General features: G+C 41.3%; 1 protein-coding gene across 8 annotated transcripts in view; it reads right to left on the reverse strand.

Annotated features, from left to right (window-relative positions):
* TTLL5 (tubulin tyrosine ligase like 5) overlaps nucleotides 1-22,567 on the reverse strand; it is a 130,850-nt gene that overhangs the window by 106,803 nt on the left and 1,480 nt on the right. For 6 of the 8 annotated variants that reach the window (XR_008431700.1, XM_053946967.1, XM_053946965.1 and 3 more), the window contains exons 3-11: nucleotides 19,425-19,534; nucleotides 17,558-17,640; nucleotides 16,684-16,790; nucleotides 15,976-16,106; nucleotides 15,338-15,420; nucleotides 12,940-13,009; nucleotides 12,561-12,645; nucleotides 1,314-1,415; nucleotides 1,101-1,192 (exon numbers count right to left, since the gene is read on the reverse strand). Coding sequence is in view for 7 of the 8 variants with exons in the window: in XM_053946967.1 (XP_053802942.1) it covers nucleotides 1,101-1,192; nucleotides 1,314-1,415; nucleotides 12,561-12,645; nucleotides 12,940-13,009; nucleotides 15,338-15,420; nucleotides 15,976-16,106; nucleotides 16,684-16,790; nucleotides 17,558-17,640; nucleotides 19,425-19,534 (863 nt within the window). In the remaining variant the exon portion in view is untranslated. Of the gene's footprint in view, nucleotides 1-1,100; nucleotides 1,193-1,313; nucleotides 1,416-4,047; nucleotides 4,070-12,560; nucleotides 12,646-12,939; nucleotides 13,010-15,337; nucleotides 15,421-15,975; nucleotides 16,107-16,683; nucleotides 16,791-17,557; nucleotides 17,641-19,424; nucleotides 19,535-22,567 lie in introns of those variants that run through there. The other 2 variants (XM_053946968.1, XM_053946972.1) reach the window with 2 other exon arrangements.

The raw sequence follows: 22,567 nt of genomic DNA on the forward strand, positions 1-22,567 counted from the left end.
TTACTATTTCTCATGCTCAGATGATGGCATGCAAGGACCCGAACAATTACAGAAAGAGCATGCAAGCAAATTCAGATGTGAACTTCTGTACCAGAAAACAACTAAGTGGAACCAACACAGCATGGAAACATCCCAGCACACATAAACAACCCAGAGCACAAAAACCCTGCCAGCCCAGACAAGGCCAGCACTTTTCAGCCAGCATTCTGCCTCCCTATGGCCAGAACCAGATGCATCAGAGAAAGGTGCAAGTCTTGTAATGGATAGTTAAAGAAATCTGCTTGCATTGCTGAGTAGTTAGCTTAATTATTAAGAGTGCATATTTTATACTTGAAGTTGGGGTGAGGTGTAGAGATGTATTAATAATTATGCATTCACAGCTGGCTGAACACATGCAGTGCAAAGGATTGGACAGCCATGCACACACATGATGAAAAAAAGCCTACTTCCATCTGAAAGTCAGATTCAAACCCCTTTCTCCAACATTCAAGTTTTCCTTGGCAACATTTGCAATATGGGCCCATAGCTGCTATCAGCAATTTTACTGATGCCTCAGTATCACAGGTAAATTATCCCTTAAAGGATATACCCGGATTCTGCTCTGCAGATGCAGTTACTCCCAGCAGACCTGGCAAAGGTGTGGAAGAGGGAGCTATTTTATATGAAACACATACTAAATGAAAACACCCAGCAAAAACCTGAGCCATGGAAAGATGACACCACATCCAAGAGTCATTCAAACTGGCACAGTTGTCCAGAGGTTGGTCACTCATCAGACTGAACACGCCATGGGAGCAGTAGAGGGAGGGAAGCTTTTAGAAGGAATGGAATGACCTTAAGAAACGGGAAATGTAGGTAATATTAAGAAACACACCCTGAGAAAGTCTCAGAATACTAGTTGCAAAAAGGAAGGGGTTAGGCCTTATCTCTGGAGATAGGGAATAAATACACAGCTCTCATGAGTAAGGAACAGTGCTTCCCTCCACCCTGCTCTGGTGCTAAATGGGACTCGCTGGGGCTCTTCCTTGACTTCTTAGAATTCACACTAGTGAGATGATCAAGATCCAACAAAGAAATAACAGAATAGGATTTTTACTGACCTGCAGTGTCTCTCCCCTCTTGTTTTAAGTACCTCAGTATTGCACTCATGCTCCACTTGTTTCCATAATCCTCTACTTCAGGATCATCACAGCTAAAAATAAATGAAAGAAGGAGATTGGCACCACTAGCCTACCTCTGTGGATCAGCATTAGACCAACTCAGGTAAACTGACCCAACCTCTAAAGAACGGGTTGCATTTTCCAGCCAAGTACCTGACATAATCTCCACTCTTCTTGTTGACACTATAGTTGGTCAGATGCATGAACTGGTTTTTAATGTTCTTGGATGCCTGGTCATATCTCACTGTTGCAAATCTGTAAAGAAGAATAAAAATTCACAGTATTTCTTGAACAAGTGGCATTCTTGCTAGATACAGCAAGCGTGTCACTACAAATCACAGACTACCATACACACCACTCAACAGCACCACTCAGGGAGAGAATGCATGTAATGAGACTTCATCTAACACAAAATATACTTTATCCTCAAGGGATACATCAAGCAAAAATAATGTCATAGAATGTGAATATAATCCAATAGAATAGTTGCAGCTGGAAAGGACCTACAATAGCAATCGAGCCCAACTGCAATCATTTTCTTACACTGTATGTAATCCTGATTCAATACATATTTCAGGCCCCAGACTTTGGAGAAAAGTAAATTTTAAAAAATTGAGGGCAGAATCCAGAGTATCTGGTAAGTAAAATGACCAGTATGAGCAACTGATAATCACCATAGCACATAAAAGCAAGCATGTTCCAGTTCAAGAAACCCCAAACAACAACAAAAAACCAACAAAAGAAAAACACTTTCACTCTGACAATCCTCCTGTTGCACAAGAGCTTAAGATACCAATGTCTCAAAAGAGGTAAGGGCATTAAGAAAGGATAAGGGGAGAGTCAAACATGCTATACAAAGAAGCCCCAGCAAGAGAAAAGGTATGTACCAAGCACAGCAGGGTTAGCTGCTTAAAAAGGGGAGTAGATATGGGGGTAGCCTCAATGCAGGAAAAAGGAGACAGGATTTTGGAAAAATGGAAGAGTGAGAGAAAGCTGGATCAACTGGTTATGCAATGAAATAATGCTCAGAAAAGAGCATTACAAAACTCCAATTTTTTTCATTAATAGTCATCTCTCTCCATCCTTCCCCAATTATTTCCCATAGCTTAGAAGAAGCTGAACTATACAAAGACAGCTAACAAGTTACAAAAAAAAAAAAAAAAGAAAAACAACCAGAAAGCAAAAAAACCTCATAATCCTTCCTTTAGAAAGAACTGCCAAAAAAACAAATACCTTATTTCACAGTTAAAACGATGTCACTACTGCCCTCACTTGGTAGCAATTTTGAGAAATACCTGTTGCCATAAGAACTATACCAGCAAATCCATGAAAATGCTTAAACTTATCCTTAAATACACATGTGGAAGCAGGGGGGGAAAACAACCCCCCATGATATAACTAATTTTAAGTGGCAAGGTTAAAAGAGTGAAAAATATGTTTGCACTATATTTTTCTCAGCTTTAACTATGTACGAAATCAGAGCAGCGGGCAACAAAAGCATTTGGAAGTTTGGATCCCCTTTCCACATATTTCCACAGCTTAAAGTATTTGAATTTCTTTTCACTTTAACTGTAAGTTTCCTGGATTTAGCACTTCTGTTTTGAAAACAGTGACAAAAATCCTCTCATATATTTGGTTCTTATTTATGATTTCATCATCTCCATCTTAGCAATCATTTACTAGCAGCATACTAGAAGTATTTGTTGAAATATACTTTCAGCCAGATCCTGGAAGATACTGAGCACAATCAGAGAGCCATTTCAAGTCTCCCTTGGTACTTCCAAGCAGAGGGCAATTAGGTTCACCATGCTTTTCAGCTTATGCTTTTAATTTTTTATCCTCAAATAAAAGAATAGGAACCCCTGGCAGACAGTAACAACACTCTAAACAACAGTATTTTGGTACCTTCAAATGCTTGCATTAGCTTCTTTCTGCAGACACCATCCTTAATTATTAGGTGGTCTGAGCTCCATTCTCAGAATTTTACATTTCCATGGGGTCTGTCTATTCAGTTGATATTTCACTGTGTCCCCGAGTTCCCAGTACCTAAGCTTTCTCTTTGCTAGGATGCTATCATCTTGAAGGACATCATGGGCAACCTCAGCAATGCACCAAAAACCTCCAAAATTTCTAGTAACATATACTATCTAAAAAGCCCAAGCTTTAAACAACATAATCCAATGCTTAATACATTCACCCAGAGCTGGCTTGACCAGCCTCAAGCTAAGTGCAAGCCTGCAAATGGAAAATCCAAGCTATTTCTAGAGCTTCTATCAATAGCTTCTGGATAGCAGAGTAGTAACAGATCAAAAGCACAGGACAAGCAAATAGCCCACACACCTTACAGGTCTGTGTTTTGCACTCGCTCGAGATGGGAGAGCATTACTACTTCTGAAATACCAGTTGCAATTACCTTCAGTTCTCTACAGTTCTACAGCTTTTCAGAGTATACCTTACTGTATCTTTCTGCCCCTGTAGTAACTATGCTGCTCATCCACCACACTTGCTCTCTCCAGGAAGGGCAAGAGACTTGCAGGCTACAGAATGTCTTGCTTCAGCAGAAATTTACCATTATTTTAGAGAAACCAAGGTCATAGGCAAAGGCCTCACAGTAATAGTGAAAAATAGAAAAACAGTGCTTGTAAAATTTTCTTGGTGTTAACCTGAAATTAGAATAAACTCCTGAGGAATCTTATAGTCTTTTAGAAGATTACTTCGTTTAAGGGCAACGTTCTTTTCCAAATTCATTCTGGGCCACTACTAAGAATAGAATATATGTTACTTAAAAGATAAGGGCCAAGAACCTAAAAGCAATTCAAAAACTATATGCTAAGCAGGGACAGAAAATGAAGGGCAAGCCTCATGTTTTCCTAGTAACAGAACTTACCATAAGCATATGCTGCAATATTCTGCATGAACTGTTTTTCTAAACACTAAAGGCTTCATGCCCAGGTGTCTCATATTGCTATAATCCAGCCAAAGAGTGATGAAGGCACAAGTACGTGAGTCCAGATCACCATCTGCCAGGACAGGACTGCTTCTGAGCCAAAGCATTACTCGTGGATGCTGCTATGTGGGAGCCTGCAATCAGACAGGAATCCAAGAGTACTCTAAACCAGAGGCTGGAGTGTCCACACGTGGAGGCCCACCTTCAGCCAAAAAAGACTATTTTATCAAGGGAAACTCATCTAAACACTATCTTCTGCTTACTAATGCCATCTCTTCTTACTCTGCTTCAAGCAACTGTCATTTTCCCCCACTGTGATCTGCTTCTGTCTAAGTTCTGGACTACTCTATAGGCTTTGCAATGCAGAGACCCAACACACTTAACAGGCGTTGCTGATAAAAGTGTGAGTGGGCTGAGTGGTTCAACAACTAGATTCACACTGCTTTTAATTCTTACATAGAATTTTGCTGTAGGACTTGTCAAGTGGAAAAAAAAAGTGGAAAAAAAAAACTAGGAAAAGGTAAAATTTTCCACTACTAGTCAGACAGGAAGGTTTTCTGCCACTTCAGTGCATTCTTCTGTCCTCACTTCATCTAAACCAGCAGTAGTTCTTATTGTTAACAATGTGAAATATTATGCAGGTAGCCAAGGAATGAGTGTCTGCTCTGTATCCACCATCAGAAGAATATCAATTGTTTTGGCCTGAATACAAATTTGGTTTCTCTATAACACAAGTTCTAACCACCAGTTTTCAAAGTTGAATGACTGGACTTTCTTTCGCCTGCCAATGTACTTGGGAGAGGGTGCAGGAAAATAAGATGCAAGAGGAACAGTCCTCTCTGACAGCATTAACCTGGGTCATCCCTGACCAGTAGCAAGAATATAGGAAGCACCTTCCCATGTCCTGATGCTATGTATTGCTTGTATTCACTGTTGAAAATGAACTGCAAGTGATACTAAAGATACTCACTTTCATTAACTTGTATACCTGGCCTTACTGCAGTCCCATCCTCCCCCTTCTAACGATTCTTATCATTTTAATGTCTGAGGAAAGGGCTAAGTTAAGAAAATAAAGGACATATTCCAACATGGTTTAAAAGAGATTAGATTCCAAAAGCCTCTAAGCAGAAATATTACAGGAGAGTTTCTACCCCAAAACTACAGCAGGAAAGAGGAAAGGTTAAACTGAGCTTCACTGTGCATTGTTCAACTTCCACACGAACTGCTGCCTCCCAGGCAGAAGTAGCTGCAATCGTACTGGGAACAGCCCTGGCAGCCTCCCTCCCTTTCACTGCAGCTTCTCTTTCTCCAGCAGGACAGAGGGGATGGCCTTCATTTCTCAATTCAAAGCTTAGCATACAGAAGTGATATTCATACATTCCACTGTTCTGATACATCTGCCCATGTCTCAGGTGGTCACAGCCAAGTCACACAGGCATACTGCAGCCTGGATGAAGGCAACAAGCCAGTCTCTATACCAGCAACTATACACTGCTACACAGCTCACCTTCCCCAACAGCACATTTCCCTTCCCTCTGACTGTACTTCATCTTGGATCAAAGAGAAGGAAAGAACAATCAAAAGCAAGCAGATGGGTGGCAGTAGCAGCAGCAGGTAGCCTGGGCAGCACAAAAAGAAAATTAAGGGAAAAATCCTCACTAATTCCTTCAGACTCCAGAACTACTCTCAACCTCCAGACTAATAGTATAACATCTGAGACATCCCAGCTCTCTGCCTCCCTGTCATGCCTCAGGTTCACCTTTGGTATTCAGACACTGACGGATTCCAGCCTTCCTTCCCTTTCTTGTAAGGGTTCATTAAAAGCCTAATAATCACACTTAAGCTCTACCTCCAATAGGTCACCCTTCTCTACAAGTGCCACGCAAGCTTTTTCCCTGCTCACCTAGCAGTCTACAAAATGTGTCAGAGCTCACACTGAAAAGTCCCCAAATCCACGACACCAAACTTTGGCCCCTAACCCACATCCCTACACTGCCTTAACGTAAACAACTACCCTTTTATTGTCACAATTTTAGGCAGGATGTTACCCAAGGTATTGTACAACGCTCTTTGCCTTATCTCCAGCATTTCTTCAGGAAATGAATTAACCACAAGGTAAAGTTTGCAAGTAATTACAGAAACATGTAAACTGCATCATTAAATATTTACAGAAGATGTTACATGGTTTTGCATGAAACTTGACAGCTCTGGAATGCTTAACTGAGGCATCTAGTCGGAGCCTGGGAATACAAGAGAAGAGAAAAGACTCAAGTGGGAAGAAGGAAAGAATAGTTAATCCCTCTTCTCTCAAATGAGTTATACAAAAAAGCACACATTAGGATAGACTTTTCCATGACTGCACACAGAGTTCCTGCATAAATGTCCTGGAAATAATCAGTGTAGTGCTTTTACAAGCATGCTCCTCAAATTTTATGCTTGGAGTCACTTTCCCAGTCCCTCATTCCTCACCATGCATTAGACTTTAGCCTCCCTGTTAGCCTATTAGCTGCCACTTAGTTTAGGGAACATAGTTCTTTACAGGACAGAAAACAGAAGTCTAAAGACCATTACAATCCCCCTACCTCCAAAATTAATGTTTCACAGCATCCACTTGATATGTCAGTTAGCAATCAAGTATGAACAGGAGTTAAAGCTTGTAATGGAATTACTAAACATAAAAAGGAGTTTTGGTGACACCTCTATGATGGCAGTTTCTCTAATCAAAGCTGAATAAAATTATTCAAACAGTTATGTGTTAAAGAACAAGATCCAGGACCAGTTTCACCAGATGTCTGCAGAAACAGGGGTGAAAATAGACTTTTTTAAATCTTTTCACAACAAATTTGCATGTTTTCAATTTATGCATTGCCATTAATAGGATTTTGAACCTTCAGAGCACAGGAAAACACCATGAGGATCACAAAGTACTGGCACAGGCTTCCCAGGGAGGTTGCAGAGTCTCCCTCCTTGGAGATACTCAAAAGCCATCTGGACATGGTCCTGAGCAACCAGACCTAGATAGCCCCACTTGAGCAGGGGGTTGGACCAGATCCCTTCCAACCTCAGCTACTCTGTGATTTGGAGAACCTCTCATGTTCTGTTTCTCACATTCTCTAGTTTCTCATTGTTCAGACTGTCAGCAGCTTTAACAACCTCTTAGCAGCCAGTCTGTTAAGCACAACAGTAGGGTCATGTAGTTACACATCTCAGTGATTGAATAGTTATTCACCTCAGTGATCTGAATCTGATTATCTTAATTAAAAAGTAAGGAAGAACATAAAGCTGTCTGGCTTGACAGTCTATCCACTGGCCTGAAGCCCAGCAGGTACATCTAGTGAATAACACTGCTCCACAGCTTCTGCATGGGGCAATGTCTACTAAAGTGGCTGTAGCCCGACCCCAGGTGTCCATGCAGAAATAAATGAGCTGCAGTCCCTAAGCAGCAGAGGCTACTGGGCAGGGGTTACTGCAACAGGGATGGGGCTACTGCAGCTGGCTCAGCCAGCTCTGGCCTAAGCACAGCCTGTGAGCTAATGTGAATTCCTTGGCTCAAAGCAAATACCTGAATTCTTTGGAAACCACAGGAATCCAGCACAGAAATGGTGAATATCCCAGAGGAGCCAGTGTCAATTAGGAAGCCAGGCCACTGAAGGAAGGGTGTCACTAGGCTGAGTGGTGTGAGCTCAGGTGGCAGCATGGCAGCTAGTGGCAGGTGCTGCAAAGCCCAGCAGTCCAACCCCAGAGCAAACCCTTGTGTCCCACTGGAAAGTTCCCCCAAGCTGCTGCTCCTTGGGCCCTTTGCAAGAACATTTGGGTTTCAGATCACTTTTCCTTCTTTTTCACTAACCTATTTTTCAAATTCAGTGGTATTTCAAATTCAGTGGAACTTGTCTGAATGACAAGTTCCTGATGGTCTACAACCCTTCCAGCTATTCAAGCTCAAAATTAGGGCTGTCTAAATATGGTGTAGGAGAAAAAGCAGTCTATTGAGAAATCTCCCCAAAACAAGAAGCCATTTCACTATGAATTCCCCACACTATGTGTCAAGCCCTCATCACACCTGCAGGCACCAAGCAAGAGAGGTCCACCAGGCTCTCTTCTGTCACACAGAAGAAGGGGAAGTTAAACAGGAGAGATAACTAGCAAAACAGGGAAGGCTCATGAACAGCACAAGCTATTCCTGGTCTTATGTTCTCTTCAGCTGTACTTCAGGCACAAGTCAGGCTTGTTATTCCCCACTTACATGACTGCCCCTCCAAAAACCAGCATAATCCACCAATTCAGCAGTTGGCTCTAAGTGAAGCCTTGGGACTCCCACATAACTGGGCTTGGTTAGTCACCTTCAAAAGCATGTCAAAGTTTATAATGTACCTCTTATTCAAACTAAGATATAAAAGATATGCCAATAAATATATTACACTGCCTGTTTTGGAAATCTCAGATAAATAAAACTACCGAGATTTTTAATGTATGATCAGATAACAGAGTTATACCCTCAGGCAAATCTGAACCAAGCTTGCCATGACAATCTCATTTTCCAAACCTGTATCTTCAATGCAAAGGTCCCGGCTACAATTCTCCAGGCTGTGATCACAGACAACCAATCTACATTATAATTGTCTTTTCCAGTACAAAGTTACTAAATATCTGCCAATTTAACAGATGTATGGCAGCACATTACATTTACTTTTTTTAGTATGTACTAGAAAAGTGTTCAACACACATTTCAATCCAACAGGAGGATCTTAAGTCACCCAGTACTGCTTTATGTCTTATGCACAGCTTCAGTCTTGTTTCAAGCCTCAAGTGAGAGAGGAAAATCCCCACCCCACTCCACTCCCTCCAAACAGATCACTGAATATCTCCAAATTAACCTTCTAGCAGCATTCCTTCTAAAGATCCACCAGGCACAAAATATGCAGGAGTTTTGATAGAGTTTGAGGAAGGCATGACTAGAAAAGCTGTATTGTAATAAAAGATAAAACCACCACCATTCACTGATACCACTCTTAATAACTCTCCAGATGTCTGATAGTTGACTCTGTTCACTTGAGGCTCTGTCGCCTTCTACAGCTTATTCCAGAGGAGTGGGGTGGAAATAGCTAGAAAAGGAACCTACCCAACATGAGTGCTTCCTACATTCTACTCAGTAGTCTTTTAGAGGATAAACAGAAAAAAAAAAAACCTAAACAAACAAAACTCAAAACCAAAACAAAAACCACACAAACAAAAAAAAAAAAAACAAACAAGAAGCCCCCGACAAACACTTTGAAGTCATTATCTTCCTGAAAAACTGCATTAAAAAGAATAAAAAAGAGAGAGAACTTTAGTATGGGCAAACCAAATAGTTATTTAGTACTTGTAGCACAACAGCTGAAAGCTTTGTTACACACACCTGGGTACATACCCTTCCTATCTCCTTCGGATGAAACTTGGAAAGTGAAATAGAAGGTACAAAACTGTTGCATCCACAATCTCTTACTTCTCCTCAGCTCTGAAGCTTCAAATTCCACTCTAGATCATGTCATGACAAGTCTAACTGTGCCAGAAGAAACAAGGCCTAAGGAAATACCCAGTCAAACATCACAAGTGTTTGTTATACCAAGTCTGTTCCTTGTAAAGATCATTACATCTTATGGTTTCCTCATAGCACTCCTTTTCTGGTAGAGGCCACCAAGTTTACCAAAACAGTCAGGTTCCTCTTGGAATATGCAAAGCATAACACTAGAGAGGAACATGACCTTTCAGACAAAAAAAATGGAAACAAAAAATTAAAACACCAAGCTAGGTCATCCTTACTACACTTCAGAGACCATCTGCCTTCAGAAAGCAAATTCAAAACATGGAAGTCACCATAGTACACCACAACCACTAGCTGAGGTTCCAAAACCAGACTGTTTTGTTCTGCTGGCATTTTTCACCTTGGATTGCTTTTATACTACCTGTGATTCCAGGTCCTGACATTACCTCTCAGTTCTCTGCTAGAAATTGTTTCTACCCTTAAGCAGCATGTTTTTTTTTTTCCTTAAGCAAAGTATTAAAAGCAGCTTCTACTCCCCAAGGTTAAAACATTTCCCTCCCCCTGCAGAGCTAAACTTTTGTCCCACCTTTAAACCAAAGCATTACACTATGTGAAGCAATACAACGGTCTCTCCCAACACATAACTCACACAAAAATGAATGGCAAAACAGCTAAAAAGGAAGCCATAATCCAGTAACTCCAGGTTCTTTACCTCTCACCAACTGATTCTGCAAACGCAGGGTATGGGGAAAACACAAATTGCTACAACTGAAGACCACTAGTGCCATCTGGAGGCCACCCAGAACAGCCCACCTAAAGTTTTATCAGCCTCTGCTCACCTTGAGCCTTGTCCTCCAAAGAGAGCTTGCCAGCACTTGCAGCATGTACATACCAGCTGTACAGCCACAGTAGATGGGAAAAGCTTAAGGATAATTAAAGATACTGTCTGCAATTAACATACAGTTATCATGTGAGAGCATTCAACTACAAGTCTTTAGCCACAGCTGACACTTCAGCTGAAACTGCTCAGTGGGCTGCTGAAGTTTAGTAACAGAATCAGAGCTACTCACCATAGCTCAGCTATCTCTCTTGGAAGAGAGATAACAGCTCATTATTTTCATTTCCTCTACACCTCTTCCATAGCTGTACTGGTAGAGTGGACCATACCACAAAGCAGCATTAAGATACCTAGTGCCACGTTTAGTCTCCATATACTATCTAGCTCTCACAGAAAGCTGAAGGATGGGATGCAATTTGAAAGAAAGGAAAACTTTTATTAGTAATACTGTAGTGTCTTGTAGACATATGTTCCACTTGTCATGTGTCGAGACCATGGGCACCAGATTTGATTATAACTTAAACAAATGGACTCTAACACATGTAAAACTGCTCAGGATTTCAGAACATTTGAAAAGTTATTTGCAAGTATTGCTGATAGATGGGCATTGAGAAGATGGGCACGGAAGACTGAGAGTCCAGAATTGCTGAGACTGGCGTTTCTGAATGGATACCCAGATATGCACTTCCACATTCTTACCCTCAAGCAAAATATATTACTCTACTGGCAAGAATGCACACTTATCCTCAGAATAGAACACTTGTGTTTATACAGATGGATTTTCCCAGAAGTAAACTCCTTTGTCACAAGATCAGCAGAACCACTTTTAAGATATTAATGACGGTGCAAATCCTATTTTTGAAGACCTGCTATGTACTGCCCATTCTGAGAACATGCTGGAATTCTACACTATCTTGATTCCCTCTTCACTTTCCAAAAACACGCCATTATTAGCAGCTAACAATTTACCTGCCAGGTCCCAAGAGAAAAGTCTTGCACGTCTGGCATGTTTAAGGCTCCCTTCCTAAAGTGAAATAGTTGTTAAGCTTTCCACTTATGAAGATGAGCTTCCCCTTTCTACCTCCTTTTAGGGGAAAATGTTTTCACATTATCTTTGCAGGCAGAGGCACATCACAACACACCTGAAGGGTGTTCATCAGTTTAATGGATATTTCTTGTGGGGTCATTATTTATGTATTCTTTGGGATTCATTATCTTCTTGAGACAAGGATAATTTGGATTCAGTATCTACCCAAGCCAGAGCCATATCAGGCATGAACCCTAGAGATATTCTGAATACATTAGATGTGCTTGTAAGAAAGATACAATATTACTTAAAACTGTTCCTGAAGACAGTTGTGTGGTGCTCTTTTCTCAAACATCACTACAGTCAAAATTCTGATGTTGGGAATTCAGAGAGGTGATTTCTTCAAATCCATTAGTTACTACAGACAAATATTTTGCTAAACTTCTGGAACAAAGAAAAACAGGTATTTTTGGTAGATGAGTATTGATTCTAGGTGTCTTTCACATTTTACATGCAAAGGAAAATTGTTAACTTGCAGGGCAAAAACAGTGAACTAGCCTAAAACAACTTAGTAGATACTGCAGAAAATACAAATGCTGACCTAAAATTTAGAAGAGTTATTGAAATGAATGAGTCACTGAGCTCATTCATTAACAGGTCTCCAACTACTTTTTTTTACAATAAATTTGAGAAAGCTTGGATTCCCTCCCCCTCAGAGAACGGAGAAGAGGCACAAAGGTATCAACAATCCCATGTTTCAAGAAGAACTCAGCCTTGATAATGAACATGCCAGTGACAATCTGTTTGGACATTTAACCCTTGAGAGTTGAAAACTTGCTTTATTAATTATACATAGAAACAATAAAATCCTCACTCAAGATTCTATAATCTATATGAAGAAACCTGATGGGACACAGCATGATGAAGTATCATCTTCTTAAACTCTGCAGAATTCCCTAACTGGTACTTTCCTCATTTTACTATTGTTTCAGGAGTAGAGAGGCAAGCCAAGAAGTGTCTGGATCACCAAGTGCAGGTACACCAAAAAACAAAGACTTCTCCCATACCTGGCCAATCCTTCCTCGTAGAGATAGACAACGAGCGGATCATAGGATGTAACCAGAACATAGAGACGCACATCAAACTTGAAATCTGAAATACAGTTTGCAAGAGTCAGTGACTGTAAATATCTTTCAGACATCATAACTAGTTGAGGAATTTCAATCGACTCTGAGAGCAATAACCCATTATCTGCTGCTGACATAGGTGTCTGAACCTATCCCAGTTGTAAAACTTACAGATTTTAATGAAGTCTCTAGTTACATTTGTCTGATGCTAGACCAAGCTAGAGCACTCAATTATTCAACTAAACTCCTCTAAAGGCTGCAGAGATCCTCAGATGCAGGACTGGGGGAAGGGAGAAAAGCAATTCCTAAGCACACTCACCATCTATGAGCAAGGGATTGCTGATGTAACGAGACACCAAGACATTGTCTTCCACTACAATTTGGTTCGGCTGCAAAAGAACAGAGAATTTAAGAGTGAAAAAAACAGCAGATGTAAGGAATAAGAAGAAATTAGATCAAATCCACCATTTTTTCCTGCCTTTCCCTCCTAAAGGAGGTTGGTACAGCCACCCAATATACCAATAACTATGTCTGGGGAAGGAAGAAATAAAACCAAAATGAAAAAACGTAATTGTTACAGCACATGCCACTACTGAGACAGCCACCATACACAGAGTATCACCATACAATATCAGAAGGCTTCAACCCATAGAGTAACACCATACCACATCTGAAAACTTCAAACACCTGCCCTTCTTGTTCTTTAGCCCAACCTTTTACACCTCTCATGTTCATGCACTGCACCTGTGTGCCCTCTGTTCCCTTTGTGATTGGTCAGTGCCTGGGCACTCCATGGCTCACTGCTGTCAGTGCTGCTCACCTGCTTCTCACAGCTGTACCCACTGGGGATGAGGCTCAGCTGCAGCCCCATTCCCAATTACCACAAACTGTGTGCCTACACATAACTGTCACTCACAACACATTTAAAGTGATTAGATCCTCAAGGGAATTATTACATTGCCAAAAAACCTGCTCATTGAATTTTCCAGTAAAATACTCAGAGAAGCATACAGATTTAACAGCCACATGGCAATGATGCAAAATAGAGAGAAAAAACCCACACCTAAGAAGTGCCTGTTACTCTGTTTGCTTCTCAAGGGTTTAACCAAAGACATGGAAAAGAGGTTTAGAAGACCCAGGATGGAGTAGGTAACTACAGATGGTAAGGAAGTCACAAGTGAAGAAAATTACTTAACTTGTGATCTTTATAACTACATCCTGGGCTGGTATCCAACCTTTTTGACTACCTTCTACTGAATCTCAGTTCACAGCAGGAGCTCCTGTACCCAAAAGAAGCTACACTTGTAGGTAAGAACAGAAAGCTCAAGCTATGACAAATACACGTCACAAAGTTACGGGATCTGTTGAAAAAGCTTTTACTTTTTGCTGTATGGAAGGCTCTCTTGTAAACTCAGTTACAAGACAGTAACAGAGGCTCTCAGTTTCTTGCCTTCAGTTTGCAAAAGAGGCAAGAGAATCACAGGATTCTGCCTTTATCCAATTTTGCATCTGTTCAGCCACAACACCAGCATCATGAGCAGAAAACCTAAGCATAAAAAATGCTTATATAGAATGTGAGAGAACAAGCTCAACTTCCCTCAAATATCACACAGAAGTGACACACTATTCTGTACGGATCAGAGAAATGCAAAGGTTTGTTATTTGTTTGGAGGGGTTACTGTTGTTTTCAAAAACTTTTGTGATGAGATTCTGAAAGACACTCTTTTAACAGCATAACACTGAAGGAAACTGGCCTGTGGGCCAAACTAGCTGCAGTGTTTCTCAAACAGAAATACACAAAGAGGTATTGGTCCCAGAAGGGTATTTTCCCCAGGTCATGGCCAACTGCCATGTGAGCCTGAGCTCATTCCTCCCTTTCAAGCAAAGAAAAAACTGAGTGTAGCTCTGGAAATACTTACCTCATACACTTGGCAAATTGCTCCCTTATTTTATGGGAAATGATCCAAGAGAACAGATGAGGCAGCATGACCCCTTCAGTGCAAGGAAGGCTAAAGGAGTTTGAATGAGTGAAAACAAAATGACTCAACAGTCATTTTGCTGTTGAGTATATTTATTGGAATCCCCTCATGTGTTTGGCTCCAGTTCAGATGTATTTGTTACCTATGACACCTCACTCCCTGCAAAGCCCACAAAGAGCAAAAGGCACTACAACCTGCACATTGATTTCAAGGAACTATCCCCATTACACCTCAGGAAGGACACACTGGCCTTTAGATAACATAGCTTTAAGACTGATACACTTCCTACTCTATCAAGGTTCATTTAAACTGGTCTTTTCCATGGGGAAGTGTGAGACAAGGGGTCTGTTTGAGGAGCGTTTAGGTCACGTAGGGAAATAACTAAGGACAGTTCTGGAAATCTCCACAAGGTCAGCCTACTGTCAGCCACAAAGAGAGCATGAAGCAGCACAGCTTCCCAAACTGTCTCAGGGAGTATAAACTTGCTCCTAATAAGCTAAGACTTGAAGGTAGAGTGCAAGATGAGCACAGCATAAAAATAGACTGCTTTTGGTTACACAGCACAGGCCCAGGCAGGCCTTCCAAGCTGCTCAGGGCTGTTGAATTGCTCACCAATATATGGCTGAAATTGAGAGTAAGGCCAGTGTCCAGTTAGATGCCTCCATGCCTCTTGCCTGGAAGCCAACATAGTTTTGAAGACACTGTTACTGAAGAACAGTCCTTTTAGTGAACACTTACATTATTTATCAGGTAGACACCTCGACCTCTGGAAGAGGCCACAGGCTTCACTATCCATGGGCCTCTGTCCTTAGAATAGGTATCTGGTTAAAAGAAAACAGCACAAGTCTGCAACATTTTCCATTTTGCTTATTAACAGGGGAGCAAGAATCAAGAATGTTGCCTACAGTAAACACTTTAGAGAATTCCACAAAGTCTGTTTTTTTGATGTGTTATTCCACCCCTTTGGAATCATTGCAATTATTACAGCCCCTCCCTGAAGCCCCCCACAGTGCTCTGATAGATTCATTCTTCTGCCCTATGCCTCCTTTTGGCAATTCTCACTTCAGCATTCCCAGGCATTAGGCAGCGATATTGCGAAGCTGATTATCAACAACACTGTGCACATAAAAACTCCTCCATTTTGGATTCTTAACCCCACATCAGCTTTTTGAACTTACACAGGCATAAAGTAAACAGCAGAGTAGAAATTACATAAAGAAATCATGTGGACCTTTTCTGCTGTCTTCCCAGCTTCCTCTAGTTTTGTTACCTTAACCACTGGCATGATCAAAAGGCTAGGATATTAAAAATAATTCCCTTCCCCTCACATCCCATTATTTTGTTTTATGTCTGGGCATCATCAGCCATTCACTTACTGCAGAAGTCCTGGTACTCTGTCGGGAGGATAAAGGTCTGAGGTAAGATATGGAACGTCTTGAACCCATGGGTCAGCTGCATTCGGCAGACATTCTTGTACAGTCTGTCCTTTCGTGTCAGTTCATATGACCTGAAGTCCCAAAACAAGACACTGTATCTATTTCTTCCCCGACATTACAGCAACCCTTTGTCCTAGTTACAGAAGTATCTGTAGCCTCATTAGATGTCTAAACTCTAACCTGTCAGATGTCTAAACCCTAACTGCCTCACCAGCTTTACTGCCTCTACCTTATGGCTGTACTAATATTGTTTGTGGCATTTCTTCCAATTCCCAAGACAGACTGAAGCACAGCAATCTGTTGTAACGGTGGTTATAAACTAACTGACTATAACAGTGGTATATGAACTTTAGCTGGGGACATAGGACTATCCCTCTAACTAAAAAGATCACAGTCACATATAATTTATCATCAAATAAAGAAAATAAAATTTTAAATCCAATATTTGGGCTACAGACAACATTTTCATTGATCTACTATTCCCCAAAAAACCCAAAGACCATTAAGAATGAAGACAGCAAGTGGCACTGGCCCAGTCTGTTGGGATTTTATAGTACCATGTATGCTCTATTTTTCAAGGGGTATCTATGTTCAGATTTTTGCAAATCACCACAATGATGTTCAATAAACATGGTATCAAAGCCTTACCTAGGGAAATGGTTGACTTTCTGAACATCTGTAAGGGAACGCAGCAAGCAGGGCTTCAAGTGTGATCCTGTCCACATGAGATTATAATCACTGCTATTAGGGTGAACCTAAAATGCAATATAAAAAACACCACATACAAAACCACTGAACTAATGAAAAGCAACACCACTTTGTCCCTAGATCTACAAGGCCAAAGCAACTCTAGTCTAGGACAGTCTCCTCTACTATCTCTAATAAAAGGGCAACTCCAGCCAAACTGCTACTCTAAGGTATTCCCATGCTGGAAAATAACCATGTCAAATTTTTTAAACAAATTTGTGAGACTTATTTTCATAGATGGTTTAAACACAGTTTGTAAAGCACTTTAAATCTCTTCAGGAAACTTGTCAGATCAATTCCTTAAGTTGCTATTATTCTGAAAAAAATCAACTCTACACATCTCTCAAATTGTCATTAGCTGCATACAGGACATTCTTTAAAGAAAGACAGGTGCTAGAAGAGAAGTGTCAAATACTACATCAATACTTCTGAAAGCTTGTAAAGGCTGAGAAATTAAATCCTTCAGATCTTCCCAAGGGTGTGATGCTTTAAAAGCAAAAAGAAAAAACACATGACCAAACTTCAGCATTCATTTTCCCCTAATTTTGAAGGCTTAAGACTAATGGGTTCTCCTTTGAGGGAGCAAGATGACATATTTTCAGTCTGACTAGCAGAGTACATTAAAACAAAAAACCTCAAGGGAGGCCACTTCCACAGCAACTTCCTGGTTCTAACCCTGCAGAGTTAAAAAAAAAATCCACAGAAAAAATATCCAAAAACATTATCATCACCTCCCAACCCAGCACAAAATCAGACAGAACTTTGCTGCGCTCACCTCATGGAATCCATGGGCAGTCAGAATGCTCCGAACCAGCCGGCTGTCTGTCCGCACAATCTTATAGGACATGTGGAAGTGCTCTGTGAGGAGGCAAAGAGACACAGGATTACAGTCTGCACCTGGAAGAATAAACCAAAGTCATGCCACCAAGGAAAAGGACTCAGACAGTACAGCTGCACTTATTTCACAGAGTAGCAGCATATAACAGGCAAAGGGAGATAGGAAATGCCAATATCAGCATCACTCAACTGACTTACATCAATCCTTAGCTGTAATATAGTAGTATCACAGAACCCAATCATATAAAAATAAAGCACAGGACAACCTAAAAAATACCCACTTTTTTAAACATTCCATTATACAGATTGCTTTATAACACTCCAAACATGATTTCAGCTTTCTTCTCTATTCAATATTGGTATTTCTAGCTAAAAGTCATCATGTCTAATGCCTCTCATTGATATGGCTAGCTTATGTGATCACTTTTTAGATCCTGAAAATCCAAAATAAAGTACTGAATTTTTGTTTACATCTCATTCACCTGTACCAATCTTCCAACAAATAACTGCAAATACAGTAAGAAAAAGTGAATAGTACAAGAAAATAAAAACTCACTATGGAAGTAGAAAGTCATAAAAACAAAGGCAATAGGCAGCCCTGCAGGTATAAGATAAACCAAAAGCAAGTAGGAAGATTAGAGGTGAGTTGTAATATAAAAGGATGTGGCAATCCAAAAAAGAGTTCAAAGACAGTAGAGAAAGAAATTGCAATGCTAGAATACAGAACTGCCTAGAAAAGGCAGTTTACAAATGTATTCAAACTGAGAATAAAAGGGTGAAGATTAGATTAAACTTCAGGAGATACGTTCTATCAACAAAAGTAAATAAAAAAATCAAGAAGTAGCATAATCAGGAAGAAGACAAAGCTGGAGGAAATTTAACAAGTTGCTCTATTCAACAGTAAACTTGTTAAGCCGTGTGAGAAAAAGCAGAAGAGACCCAACGCTCCAGTAAAAATGTGAGTTACAATTACCATCAGCTTCTGGCACTATCCAAGTACATTTGTAACTCACATGAAAAGGATCAGGAGTTTCCACATATAAACCACCTTCTCCATCCCTTACCCCAATGAGCCAGAAGCATTTCTGCTTGGATAGAATATTAGAAACGAAAGCACCAATTACCTAAGAAAGGAAAAAGCAAGAGAAGAAAGAAGTGTCAGCACCTTCACAAAAGGAAGCTGAGTACATTTTAGCTTTTCTCCAACTCAGCAAATCCAGAACAAGCTCCCAGCTATACACACCCAGAAGTACTAACTTTTCAAATCCAAAGTGACTGTTTATAACAACCCAGCCTCTTTAGAGGCTCTCCCTTACTTGACACTAGACAGGTTTGGTCTCACAACTCAAGTGCTGCCAGGAACCATTTTGTTTATGGCCTTCTAGGGGTTGTGAGGCTGTAGACTCAGATTTGTTACTACAACTTATTATTGTTCAACTGTGGGGCTGACTGCTTTATTTCCCAGTGAAATTCTCTCAAAACTCACTGCAATGATTGATTTTAAGGTCTTAGCTATGGTGAATTTGTATTCTGGTTCTAAGTTCTAGCAAGGCCTCCAAGTTCAATTTGCAAGCAGTTACAACTCAAAACACATCAGGGCCCAGTGGAGGGACAGACACTATCACAAAGACATTATAAGCATTCACCAACGGATTAAGCACTTCTGAATGTCTCAGTGGTCAGAGACTAGAGAGGATTCTAATTTCCTACTATGTCCTCTTTCCACCACAAAGTGAAGGGACCATCAGGTAAGAGACTTTTACCTCATGCCTTCAAGCCAAAAGCTGGCACATAGTAGCACCCACCTCCAATTAGACGGAGGTAGCTGTCCTTAGCCAGAATGGCTTCAGCATGAAACACCAAGACAGGGACCCGCCTGCAGCCACCACCTGTCCACTTGATACATGGATGACCCCTGAAATGACAAGACAGTATAAGCAACTGCTGAGCCTCATACATGCAGCAGTTAGTTACAACAACGACACAGCAATTCTCCATACTTACCCACCTAGCCTGTGGACAGGACATAAGCAAACATGCTGGCGAAAATAGTGGAAGATTAGTGAGGAGGACTGTAAACGTGCCTAAATGACTTACAGCTTGAGTGTAGAAAAATACACGTGACATACTAACTGCTGTCTTTGTGTGTTTCACAAGTAGAACATCTGAAGTCAGATGGCACAGCACTGCAACAGATTTCAAGGCACTCTATCGAACATGCTTGAGACTCCTGCCCTATGGTGGGAAAGGTCAAAGCACAGTGGTAAAATACACCTGCAAGAATCCCTGAAAAATGAGCAGCAGCTTCAGTGATTCTCTAGCAAGGACCAAGCTCCACAGTGACTGCCTCTGCTTGTTGCTTCGGGGATCCCCCAGTGAGCAAGGTAACAAAAAGAAATTTACTCTTTGCATTTCAGACGCAGTTTTGTGGTTGTGCCTAAGCCCTGCTGTGCTGACTCAACACACACACATGCTAGGCATCTGTGATGGCTCCAAGTTGCACCCTGGCTAGATGCCAGGCACCCACCAAAGCTGCTCCATCATTCCCTTCCACAGCTGGACAGGTGAAAAAAAAATTTACCAAAAGACTTATGAGTTATGGGCAGGGAAGGATCACTCACCAAGTACAGTCACAGGCAAAAGAGACTCAACTTGTGGAAATTAATTGAACTTACTACCAAGCAAAATCAGAGCAGGATAACGAGAAGTAGATCAAATCTTAAAAACACCTTCCCCCCACCCCTTCCTCCTTCCCAGGCTTAACTTTATTCCTGAATCTCTACCTCCTTCCCCTCAGCAGTGCAGGGAAATGTGGAACGGGGTTACAGCCAGTTCAACACATGCTGTTTCTGCCATTTGTTCCTCCTCAGGGGGAGCCCATACCCTGCTCCAGCATGGGGTCCCTCCCACAGCAGACAGTCCATCAAAAACCTCTCCAATGTGAATCCTGTCCACAGGCTACAGTTCTTCATGAACTGCTCCAGCATGCATCCCTTTCCACAGGGTGCAGTACTTAAAGAAAGGGCTGCTCCAGCATGGGTCCCCCACAGGGTTACAAGTCCTGTCAGCCAATCTGCTCCAGAGTAGGATCCTCTTTCCATGGGTGTGGAGATCCCTCCCAGGACTCTGTTCCAGCACAGGCTTTCCATGGGATCCCAACCTTCTTTTGAGCATGCACCTGCTTCAGTGTGCAGCTCCTCCATGAGCTGTAGGTGGATCTCTGCACCCCCACAGACATTCATGGACTGCAGGGGCACAGCTACCACACCATGGTCTTCATCATAGACTGCAGGGAATCCCATCTCTGGCACCTGGAGCACCTCCTTGCCCTCTGACCTTGGTGGCTGCAGAGCTCTTCCTGTCACATATTCTCACTCCTCTCTTTTCTGAGCACTATTACCCCCATACAATAACGTTTCTTTCCCTTCACAGATATGTTATCACAGTAGTGTTTCTACCATTATTCCTGGGCTCCTCCATCTTGACCAGTGGTGGGTCCATATTGCAGCATTGTCTCTATCAGACATGGAGGAAGCTTCTAGCAACTTCTCACAGAACCCACCGCCATAGCCCTCCCACTACCAAAACCTGGCCACACAAATGCACGAGCTGTAGGGCAGGTTTTGTGTGGCCAGGTTTTGGTAGTGGGAGTGGCATCACAATTCACCTTGGTACTCAGCTATAAGGAGAATCTTCCAGATCACCCTCTTTTTGAGTTGGTCTTGCCAGTCCAAGTTATGTTTAATCCTGTTCAGTTCTGTATTTATTTTAATGGGTATAATTTAAGAGAGGCCTCATGAGCTTTCACAGATACAGTTCTCTGAATTTATAGCCTGAAAACAAGATCTATAATTCATGATAAACCGCAATTGCTGGTATCCACATAACCAGACCTTGCAATGCAGGTTCCAGCCTCCAATTTTAGAACTGCAAATCAGTGCAGTCAGCCTGGCTGTAATATTGGAGTCTGAAGTACACAAAAAAAGCAATCATGCAGAGTTTGAAGGACTACAACAGACTTGGCTCAACACAATGGATAAAGCTGTGTATTCTTCTCTTTTAATTCCTGTCAGATACAGTGGAATGCAAGACCAGAATTCAAGATGCCCCCCAGTGTAGCGTAAGTGTTCTGAGATGCAGTGATCAGTTCTGTACAAAACAAGAGTACACTGGAAAATATCATCTCCTCAGAGGAATTATAGACACACCAAAAAAAAATTAAGACCTGTTATATCAAATTCTAGGATCACACAAAGAAAAACTGTCAACCTCCCTAGGCAAATAAAACTCAGGCTGTTTATTACCACTGCACAAGGAAATTAAAAACATTAAATAGTTAACAGAAAACAGAGACTGAGGGGTTGGAAAGACACCTCTACACTAACAAGAAGAAATACAAAAACTGTCAGAGATATACAAAAGCATTTGTATATGAAAGATCATTGTCTGCCAAAGGTTTGGAGAAGCTAGACAAGACAAAACACCTCAAACACTTAGAAGAAAAGAACAGAGATAGAAGGGCAACTTTCTGATGCTAGGACAAGGGCTTTTAAGGGTAGCCTAGATCCTCTTAACAAAGCTACTACCATTATCACCCAGACAAATTAACTTCACAGCACTCCTACCTGCTTCCGCTACCTCTACAAAAATATTTTTTTAAAAATTCTACAACTGGGGTGTAATTAGCTATTCAGATTGGAAGGGACCCAAGAAGCTTTCAGAATTTATACTACAGGCCAGAGCCTTATATAAGGAGAAAATGAGCTGAGGCAACAAGACAAGAGTTTATACTAAGCCTGTCCTGAGGATTTGCAGCAAGGCTCAATCCTCCAGGTGACAGTCATTCATTCCTAGCATGACCCCCGGTCACTAGATGCAGACATACTGTTACAGTTACATTCCAGGTGAAGCTAGTTCTGGACCTTTCCATCCATGAGGATCTAGCAAA

This window comes from Vidua chalybeata, chromosome 6 (assembly GCF_026979565.1).
Source record: "Vidua chalybeata isolate OUT-0048 chromosome 6, bVidCha1 merged haplotype, whole genome shotgun sequence".
Classification (NCBI taxonomy): domain Eukaryota; kingdom Metazoa; phylum Chordata; class Aves; order Passeriformes; family Viduidae; genus Vidua; species Vidua chalybeata.